Source organism: Nylanderia fulva, unplaced genomic scaffold, assembly GCF_048542155.1.
Source record: "Nylanderia fulva isolate GAGA-0341 unplaced genomic scaffold, ASM4854215v1 Scaffold12, whole genome shotgun sequence".
In the NCBI taxonomy this organism is placed as follows: Eukaryota; Metazoa; Arthropoda; class Insecta; order Hymenoptera; family Formicidae; genus Nylanderia; species Nylanderia fulva.
In genome coordinates, this window is record NW_028189409.1 from 5929011 (window position 1) to 5942305 (window position 13295).

The 13295-nt window shown below is 35.1% G+C and overlaps 1 protein-coding gene across 1 annotated transcript in view; it reads right to left on the reverse strand.

Annotated features, from left to right (window-relative positions):
* Positions 1-13295, reverse strand: part of LOC114935221 (uncharacterized) — a 124637-nt gene that overhangs the window by 104871 nt on the left and 6471 nt on the right. The window contains exon 2 of the mRNA XM_085479484.1: positions 5855-5980. Coding sequence (XP_085335610.1) covers positions 5855-5979 — 125 coding nt within the window. The 5' untranslated portion in view covers position 5980. The remainder of the gene's footprint in view (positions 1-5854; positions 5981-13295) is intronic.

The following is a 13295-nucleotide window of genomic DNA, read 5'->3' on the forward strand; positions in this document are numbered from 1 at the left end:
AAACACAAATTTTTCAACCGTGTATATTAATTATCTATTACTAATAAAGCTACTTCAAATTATAGGATTTCTAAGATATTTTTCTCAAATTTCGCTCAAAGGACAAAGTGCACGATTTTATATCGCAGCGATTTTAAATCGAAACTGACCGCGGTTGCCGAACATCGGTCGAACGAGAAGAATGTGGAGAACGAAGGCCCGAAGGAGGAAGAATGTCGCTCCCTGTTACAGCTCTGGCGTATGCGAGTTGGGCAAAAACTTGAAGACCTTTAGGTTACTCTCTTGACGTGCTCTCTGAGAAGAGCGAGAGAGAAAGAGAGAGTAACAACGCAAAGTGACTCGTCTTTTCTCGCTCCATTCTATCGATGATGGAGGAATATGCCCTCGAATATCAGGGTGTCCAGCAGACTCAATGAAAAAAATTCCCTGACTTTTTCAGATTTTCCAAGACCAGAAATTTATTTTTTCCCTGACTTTTTAGTATTATTTTTTCCAAATATATATAATTTGCATATATCTATATGATAAATCAATTAAATGTTAAATCATGAAATCCTTGAGACATTTTTATCAACAATGAAAAGATTCGGAAGATAAAACAAAAATTTAAATCAATTATACAATCTGCATTACGTACGATAATCGAAACAAACATGTTACTATAAACTATTTAAATAATCCTTTTTTATTTATATTATATCAAATTTTTTAGTTTTGTCTCTATCAAACGCACTGAAATAAAATAACACGACGATGAAAATATAAATTAACAAACACGCTGTAAATGAATCGATTTTTAACAACGCAGAAAATTAGCGTGCTGGGAGTCAAGAAAAAGTTTATATTTATGTAAAATAAAAATTTTCGAATTATTAAGACGAATGTAGAATAATTTGAAAAAAGCCAGATAAATAGTAAAACTTCCCGACTTTTCACTGGTAATTCCAGATTTATAAAATTCCCTGATAATACCCGGTTTTCCAGATTTCCCTGACCGCTATAGACACCCTGAATATACGCGAGAGGGATCGCGGTTCTCGCTTGTCGTCGGTTGTAAGAAAGTCGATAGCCGAAATAAATATCTCTTCTCGCGCGTTTCGTTTCGGCTGCTTCCCCGTTATTTGCACCCGCGAATTACCAGCTGCGAGATCCCCGCAGCGAGATAATTCGGCTCTCGCGATTATACTCGTTCGACGAGCTTTCATTTAAATCGGCAGATTAATTGGCAATATTGTCGAAAAATAAAATTCAAACTTCGTTCTCTTCTCTGCTTTTGTCTTAACAACTTTTTTATTTCTCCTACGTTACGTATAGGTATATAAATAATGTTCATTTATTGCACTAAAATGTTAATATAAAATATTTGTAAAAAAAAAAAAAAACAATAAAATTGATTTTTAATATAAATTTTAAGTTTGCAAGTTGCACAGATTTAATGTCAGAAATAAAAAAAAATGTAAAAAAAATAATGTCGCGTGAAATCTTTTCCGAGAACAATTTTACCGCAAATAAACGTTGAACGACGTTACATGTTCGCGTTGTTGCGAATGAAGAAAAAAAATCGATCCATGATTAAACACGCTAAGAGCGAAGGGGTTAGATGAACTCGCAGTCCATCATCGCACTCGCGCGAGCGAAGTTTCCCGCTTTAAAAGTTCATTATCCCGGTTGAACGCGTGTGTGTATAAATAGCTCTCTCGCTCTAGTCGAATATCTCTTTTCGTTAATGAGCGCGGCCGGAGTTCGTTTATGCGACGTGCAAAGTGATTTAAAGGATCTCGATGATGAATGTCTTCGCGGGAGAGAAAGAAATATAGGAAAAAGAGAAAGAGACGACAGGTGTGTGTGCGCGAAGTGGCAAAAGGCGGGAGGAAAAAGTATCCGTGTGAAGTTTTCCGGTAAATTCCACGGAGCCATTTAGACTAAGCGCCCGTGTAAATTGCCGTCGTTCTCGGAGAAGCCCGGTCTTCCTACTAATTAAAAAACGAGAGGGTATGCGTAAACTGAATACCGGCGCGGGAGCCAACCCGATGAGGATATCTCCTCGGCTTGGAAATGCTCTTATCCCGGAATGATTTTTATGGCAACGAATCCGGTCGCTTTTTCTCGTTTCTTCATGGGCTCCACTATATGTATACCTCTTTCTCTCTCTCTCTCTCGTCGCACCGAAGGCCTTTCTCCGCTTCTCTTGGACCTCGGCTTCGTGTCCTGCCTTTTACGGTACACCGCGACCGCTTCGGAAGCCGCTAATTAGGTCTGCTCGCGTTCAGCCGGACAACGTTTTAACCGTATAGCGTATGTAGAGGACGAAACCCCGAAATTCATTCTCGCGGAGTGGCTTCCCTGAAATATTCGCGCGACGTGTCTCGATTACGCCTTTTCGATTACGACTTACGCATTTTGAGCGACTCTGGCTCTGACAGGTGCGCGTTGTATTTAAGCTACAAACCCACGCGCGTACACCTGGAGCCTTGATCTGTCGAGAAAGAGAGATCGGGGACTACACTTCTTATGGAAAAACACGGATGTCGTAATATTCAAATTATATTTGTCAAATAAGGATATATGTATATAAAAATTATTCCCATGCACCCGTGGAAATTGTTAAAAGAAGTCATCTCGAAACAAAATATATCAATATAGAAGAGTTTCAAGTATGTATAAAAATTCGCGTAAGAAATTAAAAATTATATTTTTATATCAAGCTAAAAATTATCGCATTATTTTAGTCGGCGCGCGAAACAAATTGACGCGAAATAACGCATAAGTTTGCAGTTAACACACAAGTGAAACAAGCAATTCTCTCAAACTTCCGCGTGCCGTAATTTCACTTCTCGCGTTCGCTCTCATCGAGAGACGGGACATCGATGATGATGATGATGATGATGATGATGATGATGATGATGAGAGACCACGACCGTAAGGAGGCAGAGCTCAAAACGTCGACGCTCATCGCTTCCGAGGGGCGTCAATAAAGAAGCGACAAACAGTCACTATCGCAAGGAGACGGAACCTCGACCACATTTTAGCGGCGATTTCCATGTAACGAATTGAATCGAGAAGTAACGGGTGTTTATTATGTGCCACTTTCCCCGTCAGATTCATCGAGTCGTCACGCATCCCACAGGCGAGCTACGGATTATATAAAGAAGTGTTCTTTTTGCGCGCTCTGTACTTATGTTGGAGACGACATGCGGTAAACATGAAACGCGACAATCGCGGGAAGACAGGTGATTACCGGATCCGTTCTCGAAGCTATAGAAAGCCTAATGGCATTAACGAGTCGGAGCCACGGTCATTGCGCGCAAAGACAAAATTACGTAACGGCGTAAGATCACGTTATCTCGCCGCTCATCTCCTGTCGATTATTTGTAACGCTTCGTTAGCGCTAACTATGTTGGGCGAAGCGAGCCGCGTGTTTATCTTCACCGGTTTACCAGGCGATCTTTTTGAGACTGTTAATGATCTGCGTCAAAATGTGTATACAATGTTTCCGATTTTTTGCAATTTCCAATCACGTTTCAATCGACGCGCATTAAGACTCAATTTCACTTCGATTTCAAATATTCAGACCTCTAACAAAATCAATAAAAGTTAAATAAAATGATATAAAATTTTTTATTTAAAACGATGAAAACTGATTTTTATTCTCAGACCAATTCGAATGTGAATGATAATAAATATTGTAAGATATTAAACTTTGAATAAAATTTTGAGAAAAAATTGAATTATAGAAGATTAATATGAGATTGAGAAAATTGTACGAGAATTTTTGTAAATTAAGAGTCAATTTCAAATATTCAGACTCCTAAAAGTTGATAAAATAAAAGATACATAAAATGAAAAATAAGATATTAAAATGTTTGAATAAAATTTTGAGAAAACTAAGATAATTATATTAGATTAATATAAGATTGAGAAAATTGTAAAAGAATTTTTGCAAATTATTATTTCATATTATTTCCATATTTTATTTCAAGAATTTCGATTTGACAATTAAAAACTTGATGAAAACCAACCATATAATATTTTGTTATTAAGAATATTTTACTTTCGTCGAAGAGGAAATGGGATGTCGACAGAAGGATAGCCTATACGTTATGCAAAATTTTATCGGTCTCATATTTGCGCTACATTCCTCATCAATGATAGTGAAATGTTGATCATTAGGCCGTTCGAGATTCCTGTCAGCTCCGATCGAAGCTCACGAAGGCTCTCTCAAACAGGCTGGGGAAGGAAAAAGAGATGATGCCATACATCAAGTACACTCTCGTCTTTAATAGCGAAAGGGTAAACTCTCGCCCGCGTATTAAAGGCCCGTTGGATGCGAAATCTGTCGGTGGTGTTCTAAGGCGATAATGGTGCCTGGATGTAGGTATGTACTACTATATACGCGAGATGCGTTTCGCGAACCAGGGAACGAACGATCCGGCAAACGAACGAACCGACGAACGGCCGGGCCAGAACGGCGCGCCGGTTCAAGGGAGGTTCGGTATGTTAATTACAGACCAACATACGTATCCCTCTCTCGCTCGACCGCGTCTCTCCCGCAGCCCCTTGCCGTGGGTTACCTCGGTTGCCAGCCGATTCGTCTTGGAACGGCCCCCATCGTCGGTCTCGTTGCACGCAGGGCTCGCGTGAGACCGACGAGTCGACCCTACGACCCGAAACCTTCGTTTTGCCCTCTTTCGAACTCGCTGCGAGAGCAGCTTCGCTCCTCTTCTCTCTTAACCGCCTCCTTTGCGCCTCCTCTCAGTCCTTCCGTCGAAGGCTCAACCGATCGAGTGATCGCCGAGAAATCGAGAGCTCGTCCTTTCGAATTTGACGTTTCGAGACGCGGATATATAAACGCGTTATTTACGCGACGATTCGATATAGGTCTGTTAAAAGCTTTTATTAAGGAAGGTTTTAATGCAGAGTGGTAACATTCCGAGTGTAATCACGCGCTTCCGTCAAGCATTCATAAATGGAATCGATGAATGAAACTACTATCGCACAGCTCGCGCTGCGATGTGAAAATCTCCTCGCTCAGTTTCATTCGAGATCGTAGAACAAGATAGTAATCGGCTGATCTATCTCTCACGCAAGGTGAAATAACCACGATCCATGATAATGACTAGTGAACCAGAGAGAGATGCTTGAAAGACTAAATCAAAGCTACCGCTTATAACACAAGTGCGAGTCTCGTCTTTTAAAGTTTTTTTTTTTTTTTTAGAAAGTCTTTAGTTAATAACTTAAAATTATAACCCGCATTGCAGGCTTGGTCCTACTTAAGAATATCGATGTAAAAGGTTCCGCGCGAAGTGCGATCCATCTTACGCACGAAAGTGTTTCTCAAGATATCTCATCAACTCAGTTTTTGTACATTTGGAGAGGGATATGAGCTCAAGATGCGCGTTTCGACCTATCAATCATCTCTCTTACGAGATTCTCTATCTCGATAATATTCTCTCGAAATGATACGTGTTACTTGGTTACTTTTAACCATGAGACGTAGCAATATACGCCAATTTATCGCGCACATTTGCAGGATGGAACGAGGGAGGTAAAAGGGTGGGAGCTCACCCAATCATTTTTCCGGTTTTGCGCGAAGGAATATTTCTTTCTTTTTTTTTTTTTCAACATCTTATCGATCCGCCCATCACGCCCATCAACGCTGACCTCAAGATCTTACCCGGGTCAGCCCGAGTCGGGATCTTATTTTTTGCGATACAACCTCCTTCCATTATCGATGCCGATGCGCGGAGCAGAAAAATCGACAATTTGCACCTGCGCTTCTCTCGTTTGCGAGAGAACAAAGGGGCGCTACGCAAATATATTACATACTTGTGTGTGTGTGTGTGCTGGTACTCACCGCCAAAAGTGTGGCACGTATCCGGCTGGGCACAACTCTCGGCACTGACCGCACGGTGCACCTTGGAGGACGACATTGCTGGACGAGTAATTATTGGGCGGCGCGTCCTGTCCCGGGGACAGCATTCTGAAACGAACACGAATTTACGGTGAGCGTGTCATTTTGGTACGGTCTCCTTCTTAATGCTCAGCACTTCGCTACGCCGAAAGTGTTTCTCAACCTGTTTTGCGACCTATAATATAAATGGAGTTTCACCGTAACTAAAAAAAATAATTTATCTCTTACGCGGTAAAAAATTTCATTACAAGAATAATTTTTCAGTAAAAAAAGAACCCTCACAGCATTCAAGAAATATCTTTGTAACATCGTTTTCTTTTAAGATAAATACGAAAAAACATCATCTTCTTTTATTAAGAAATCTGGATTGGTAGTGATACATTCTTATTTATTATATCCCGAAAATTATGGTAATCGTAGGATAATATGGTATTGGAAGAATTTTGTAAGAATTTTTCTGATTAAATATTTACTACAATAAAAAATATTAATTTGTAGATGGTAAATTTTATTATACAAAATATGTTCGATTAATTTCATATCCATAGTAAAATTTTATAAGAATTTCTCTGATTAAACATTTACCACAATAAAAAATATTAATATGTAAATAGTAAATTTTACTATGTACATAAAATTAATCGAACATATTTTATATATCTTATTGTGCTAGATATTAATATTTTTTTAGGTATATATAAAATTATTGTCTATCTAATTCATTAAAAACTTTTAAAACAAACATGACAAGAAAAATGTTTATTTGAAAATAAAGCAATGTTATGTCGCGATCATTGCGAACTACACTGTTTCATTCGTAATGGCTATATAAAATTAGGCAAAATGAATCATTCATGATCTTCAATAATAGATCTGTAAATCGCTCAATCATCGAAAGTATTATGGATCGACAGCGTGACCTCGTCATTGTCATACGATATTATAGATCGATCGTCGCGTGACAAAGGGATCTCGCTCAATTATCACGTCGGAGATAGTCACGATCAGGGAAATTACCGCAAACTGCGCCAGAGAGTCTGCGTCTCGTCACGCCTGAACGGATCGCGAAATTTGTCTTCTCGCAACATCGATCGCGCGAGGAAGATCGCTTACGGCGACGGTGAAATTGAAGAACCATCCTCTCTCGTGCGACGATCCACGAACGGGCACTTTGGCTTTACTCCTCGCAGCGTGAACGGAAACTCACATCCGATACACAACAGCGTTACTCGCGTAATTATCGTCATTTTGTTGACGAATGGGATTTCCACGGTCTCATTTAGATCCGTTTAGATCCGTAACGGGACATTACACGCTATGTTAAAGTACCATCTCTTTCCCTTAACCCAACGTCTTTTTACACAGGATCGTGCTCGTACGCTATTTATTATCGCCCGCAAACACACGCGTGCAAATTCGCGATAGTTGAATAGAAATAATTGTTTAATAAACTATTATATCATCGAGGCTCTCTATACACGGAGAGAGTTTAGATTTTACCCTGAAAATTATGATAATCGTGGGGGGCAATATTATGAAAGAATTTTATGAGTTTCTCTAAATTAATATTTACCACAATAAAAAATATTAATAAATGTACATAAATTTTATAGTAAAATAATAGAACATATTTTATATCTTATTGTACTAGATATTAATATTTATCAGAGAAACTCTTATACAAAATTCTTCCACGATTATCACGATTTTCAGAGTAAATTCTCTCTGTGTATGTTTAATGAATTGAGATATTTTCTAACAATTCGACTAGCCGATAATTGTTTTTGTAACTCTGTATATTACATTGGTTATACACTCAGCCGCGTGCTCGCACGAGCGTGTAAATTGACAAATTTATTACTTCACGCGCATGTAACGTCGCGTCCTTTTAACATGCATCGCATTTATGCACGCGCGCCGTGCATCGTAAACTCCTTCGATATATCGAAACTGAAAGTTAGCCTGCAATCTTCGCCTGCGTATATATATTCTACTCTCCCTCAAACGCGATCGCATTGCCGTTCATTAACCCCGCCGAAGAGCGGAGACCGATCATCGTAAAACATCGGGTGCTCGAAAACGAGTTTGCGGTCGGATAGATACCAGCTTAAGTGCATTAGACGGACATCAAATTAAGTCGAAGCCGCGACCGCGTATACGCTGTAATAAAGACTTCTCGTTTGCGCTAATATAGGCGCTCTAAGAAAAGGTCGCGAAAAAAATCCCAAGTCCTCGATCTCCTCGAAAGAGAGAGAAATGCTTTTGTTTCTTTTTTTTTGTCTTTTCTTAATTTTTTGTATTTTGATTTTTTATTAAATATGCAAAAATAATTTTTCTATGATTCCAAGGAGGCAAGTGTCCTCCTATGCCTATATGCGATTTTCAACACTCGCGTTTGACACGCAGTCACGCACCTCCACTATAGGAAAGAGGTTCACGCGAATTACGCGACAAGTCTGCCGTGAAAATAATTAATTAACGGCGCTATCTAATACGGCTGGTTATACATATCCCCGCTCTCGATCGAATTAATAACCAAAGACTCATAATTAGTGGGTAAGCGACAGCGCTGCCGCCGCGGCCTTCGACGATTAACTGACATCACGTGTAATTACACCCCTCTTTGAAATTTTATTGCGACGAAAATTGTTGTTGCGACCTCGGCCGTCTGCCCGCTAACGCGGCCTTGCTTTACCCCCGTCACGTAATGCTATTAATATCAACATGGTGTTTTGGTTCGCATAAGTCTAATCGAGTCCGCGAGAATTTATCGATAACGGAAAAGAGAAAAAAAAATAACAAAATGACATAGAATGGCGTGGGTTAATGAGGTACCTTGAAAACTTGTTACGTCTGATAATAAGAATATCGAACCTGAAACATCTTATACATATATTATCTGAACTAAAACGCCCACTCTATATATAGGAAGACAATTTCGAAAGACGTACTATCGCGTTACAAGATTCTTTTCGAAAATGTTTGTCATTTCATGACAATGCATATGCTACCATTCAAGTAACATAAACTTCATATTTTGATAATATTGAGATTGTACGCAACGTCAAGTGACCACAACTCATCTTGCCAAGTCATTCGATCCGAGACATTCCACAGTCACTGACCGAAACTCATTATCAGTCCAGTTACTAATATGCATGGAATAATGATCGATTTACACGAGGATAGAAATCAATCAAGCAGCGAGTTTTTTATACTTTCTAATCATGCTTCTCTCGCATAAATTGTAATTCGAGAGAAGAGTTTTTAATCAAAATTGATTTATAATTTATATTAACAAATAAAAAATGATAAATAATCTTTGATGCCACCATTTCTCGAAAAAATCTCTTGTATAAAAGTGCATCATGTATTAATATTTATAGATACAACGATGCCAAAATAGAAATATAATCCAACCAAAACTATGATGTAATATAATTTTGCATACAATGTATTTAAAAATAAATATTATAGTATGAATGTATATGTAGAGATTGCATAAGATACTAGACCAACGAAAGCCATTTCTCAATGTTATATTAACTTTTATAACTTTGGAACTTGCCAAAAATACATTTTCCTAATATTAGCATTATTTTTCCTAATATTAGTTTTATTTTTTTCTAATATTAGTATTATTTTTTCTCAGGTTAGTTTTATTTTTCCCAATATTAGTTTTTAATATTAGTTAATTGAAAAAAATAGAAGTCACTGCAGTAATTCCCTCCCAGAAAATAAAAAAATATTTAGTGATCTGCATTTAAGCATTTAAATATAACTATAAAGTTTTTTACATAATATATATTCAGCTTAATTATATTTATTCAAAAGTCTTATTATATACTATATTGTATTCATATCAGATATTTCACAATAAAGATTTAGTTTGCGATTGCAAGAAAATTGAAATAGGATCCAATTCTAAACTTCTTTAATTTTCAATTTCTCTCAAATTTGTGATATATAATTTAGTCTGTAAATATAGATTAAATTTTAATTTTAATAACGCAGCATTCGAGCAACGACTATAACGAGTGTCGAAAAATTCAAACGACGTGAATTCTTTTAATTTGCTATACTGAGAACGAACATTTTCTTTCTCAACGCGATGTCTCGAACAAATAAGAATAAAAATTCGCCGACTTTCTATTATGCACATAATTTTAATTTTTCGTTTTTCATTATATACATAATTTTAATTCTTTAATTTCTATTATGCACATAATTTTAATTCGCTGTATTTCTATTATGTAACTAATTGAAATTGTACATAATAGAAATTCGGCCAATTAATATTATATGCATAATAGAAATTTGGTGAATTAATAATTATATAAATATATAATAGAAATTTAAGAATTAAAATTATGTACACGATGAAAATTCAAGAATAAATTATGTATACACAATAAAATTATATACATAATAGAAATTTAGCGAATTAAAATTATTTACATAAAAGAACTACGATAAATTAAAATTATGTGCATAATAGGAACTCAGCAAATTAAAATAATATTAAGTTTAACCGCAAACTACAAAACTGTCAAACGACTTGGTTCAAGCCGCGAAGCAAACTTTGAGACAATTAACCAGCATCGTGGAAAAAAAGCCTCAATACTTTGATTAAAATTAAATTCACTCAGTTAACATGCCTTTTTTTAAAGAAAAGAGGATAAATCAGCGGAGAGAAGCATAAATGAAAAAGCTAAAAAGGTATACAAGTAACTTGCTATATACCTGATTTATCTCTTTTTACTATCCATATTTTTTATTTACCGTATATCTCTTAATAAAGGAAGACCTAATGTTATTAACTTTGGATTAGTAACGCTCTTTCGTGGGTTCTGTGTACATGTATTAACGGATGAAGCAGCAAGAGACATTGACGATCCAGGTATATATTATATATCTGTAGAGAATCGCGACAGGTAATTTAAGGTTGAACGGAGCTTCGCAAATCTCGAAGGACATCTATCTCTCTTGGAAGAAAAAAAATTAGTGTAACTGCGCTGGATTATGACACGTTCGCCGGACCTTTTTTACTTTCGCGTATACATATACATATTTCTCTGACCATCGTTCGATTATACACAGTGCACTTTTTACTTTCGGCTATGCAACAGTAAGAGGCTTATGTCTGACATAATTGACGCGAGGATATACGATGCGCGTTTTATAAAAATTGCCCACCTCTGTGATGACAGAGTGGAAATTATGAATTATAAACAGATAGTCAATGGGAATTTTTCACTTCTGCGTCGTTGACTTGATTGCAAGGAAATTGCATTTGCAGTGTGAAGTATTAAACAAGTATATAAGTAGAGTTCTAAAGTTTATTTAGTCTTAAAAGAATTTAGATTAATGTATATGTATAATACTTTATACGATATATGTATAATACTTTACATATATTGCAAAATAATGTTCAAAAAATGTAGCATGCAAATATCAGTATATTTAATTAAACTTAAATAAAGAATAATAAATAAATTCATTTATTTATTTTATTATTCTATTAAATAATAGTATAATAAATAAATATTTAATTAAATATTCTCATATTTGCAAGTATATAATTTCTAATATTTATATTTTACAGTTTACGACTTTGCTGCTGAACATCGTATCGGTGAATCTCAATTTTTAATTTTTTTGTGAAAACCCTTTCCAATTTTGCCGAAACTTTACTTAATGCGGTCCCTCTAAAGGAGAGGGATTCTGTAACTTTTTTTCTGCTTGAGAGCGATAGTTTCAATTTACAGATTCCTTTTTCTTACAGACAAAAATACACAATATTCTAAAGTTTGGAAAAATCGGGGAGAATGGAGCTCTCCTTCAGTATATTACCAAATTTTATAAAATAAAAAATAATTTATCTTGCATAAAAAACAATAAAGCAATAAATCTTTGTCTTAAAATATTATTCAAGTGCAATAACAATAATATAAATAATGTAATGTAAAGTGATTTTGTAATAACTGTTCTTATAATTTCATCTTTTATTACTATTTACTCTACGTTTTATTAATATGTACCTATGCAAGTAAATATACTTGAAGAGAAAGGAAGACTATTGCTGTCTTTATGCAATACAACACAAATTATTTCTGCACTAGACTAAAGTTTACAGCAGTGTTGGTGAAATTATTAATATCAAATATCTTTACATATCAATTCGCATTTTTGCTGCAAGAGAAAGAAAAATCCTATATTTTTCAAACAATATAATAATATACGTAGCATTAAAAATTTTCGAATAGAATGTTTTATAAATACGTTAAAAATATTGACACACAGTGTCAATTTACGATCTCCAAGGAATAATAATTAATAATCTTTAGACAAAAACTGTCGCGACAATTCACAGTTATATTTCGTGCAAAACGTAAAAACTAGCATTTATTTTATTCGACTATCCTCTTTAATCTAGACTAAAGATTTAATTGCTGTAAAGGCCACGATGCTAGAAATCAGTCCGAATTTTCGGACCGAGAAATGTGTATTATTATACAATATTCGCGTTCTATATTCAATACATACACACGTATGTGAATGTGTGTATGCGTATTAATATTCAATAAACATGCTTTAATATCGTGTTTAATAGACACACTAAAATGCGCATTGAAAAAAATTTATTAAATTCGAATAAATATTTATTTCAATCCTACTTACTACAGCCTTATGAATAATTTATTTGAAACTAATAATATTGGTGTGACGTAAAAAAATATTTATTTGATATAAGAAAATCCTTTTTAAAACAGATAAATATTTTTTTAGATAAATATTTGTTTCAAATAAATTATTTATAAGGCAGTATTGAAATATTTATTAATTTAATAATTTTTTTTCAGTGTGCAAACAATTCATAATTAATCAATTAAAAAGATTTTTTTATTCAAATAGTATTTTTTGGAATTGCTTTAATGAGATCGAAAATGAAAAGATTAGAATTGTTAAGTGTGCTGATATATTATCATTTATGAGATCCTTAATCGCGAAGAATTGTGTCGAAGAAAATCAATCATGATTAATGCTATGATCATTACAAGCATGTGTCACTTGACGTTCGCTATGCTCGTAAAATCTCTTATTTTCTTATTGTTCAATAAAAGATAAAGATAAATTATGCATTATGAATCGCAAGTGGAAAGCACTTTATGATCATAATTATGTGACAATTATAGAAATCAATCGCCTATTATCGGAATTACGATTGTAAATTAGCGACAATAAAAATCTCATCTGCAAGTAAACTTGCAGTAACGGAAGTATCGAAAAACGTATCGAGATTTGAAAAATAATATTGAGATTGACGAAAAATAATATTAGAGTATCGAAAAAAATATTGTGCAATTATCGTATCATTACCCTA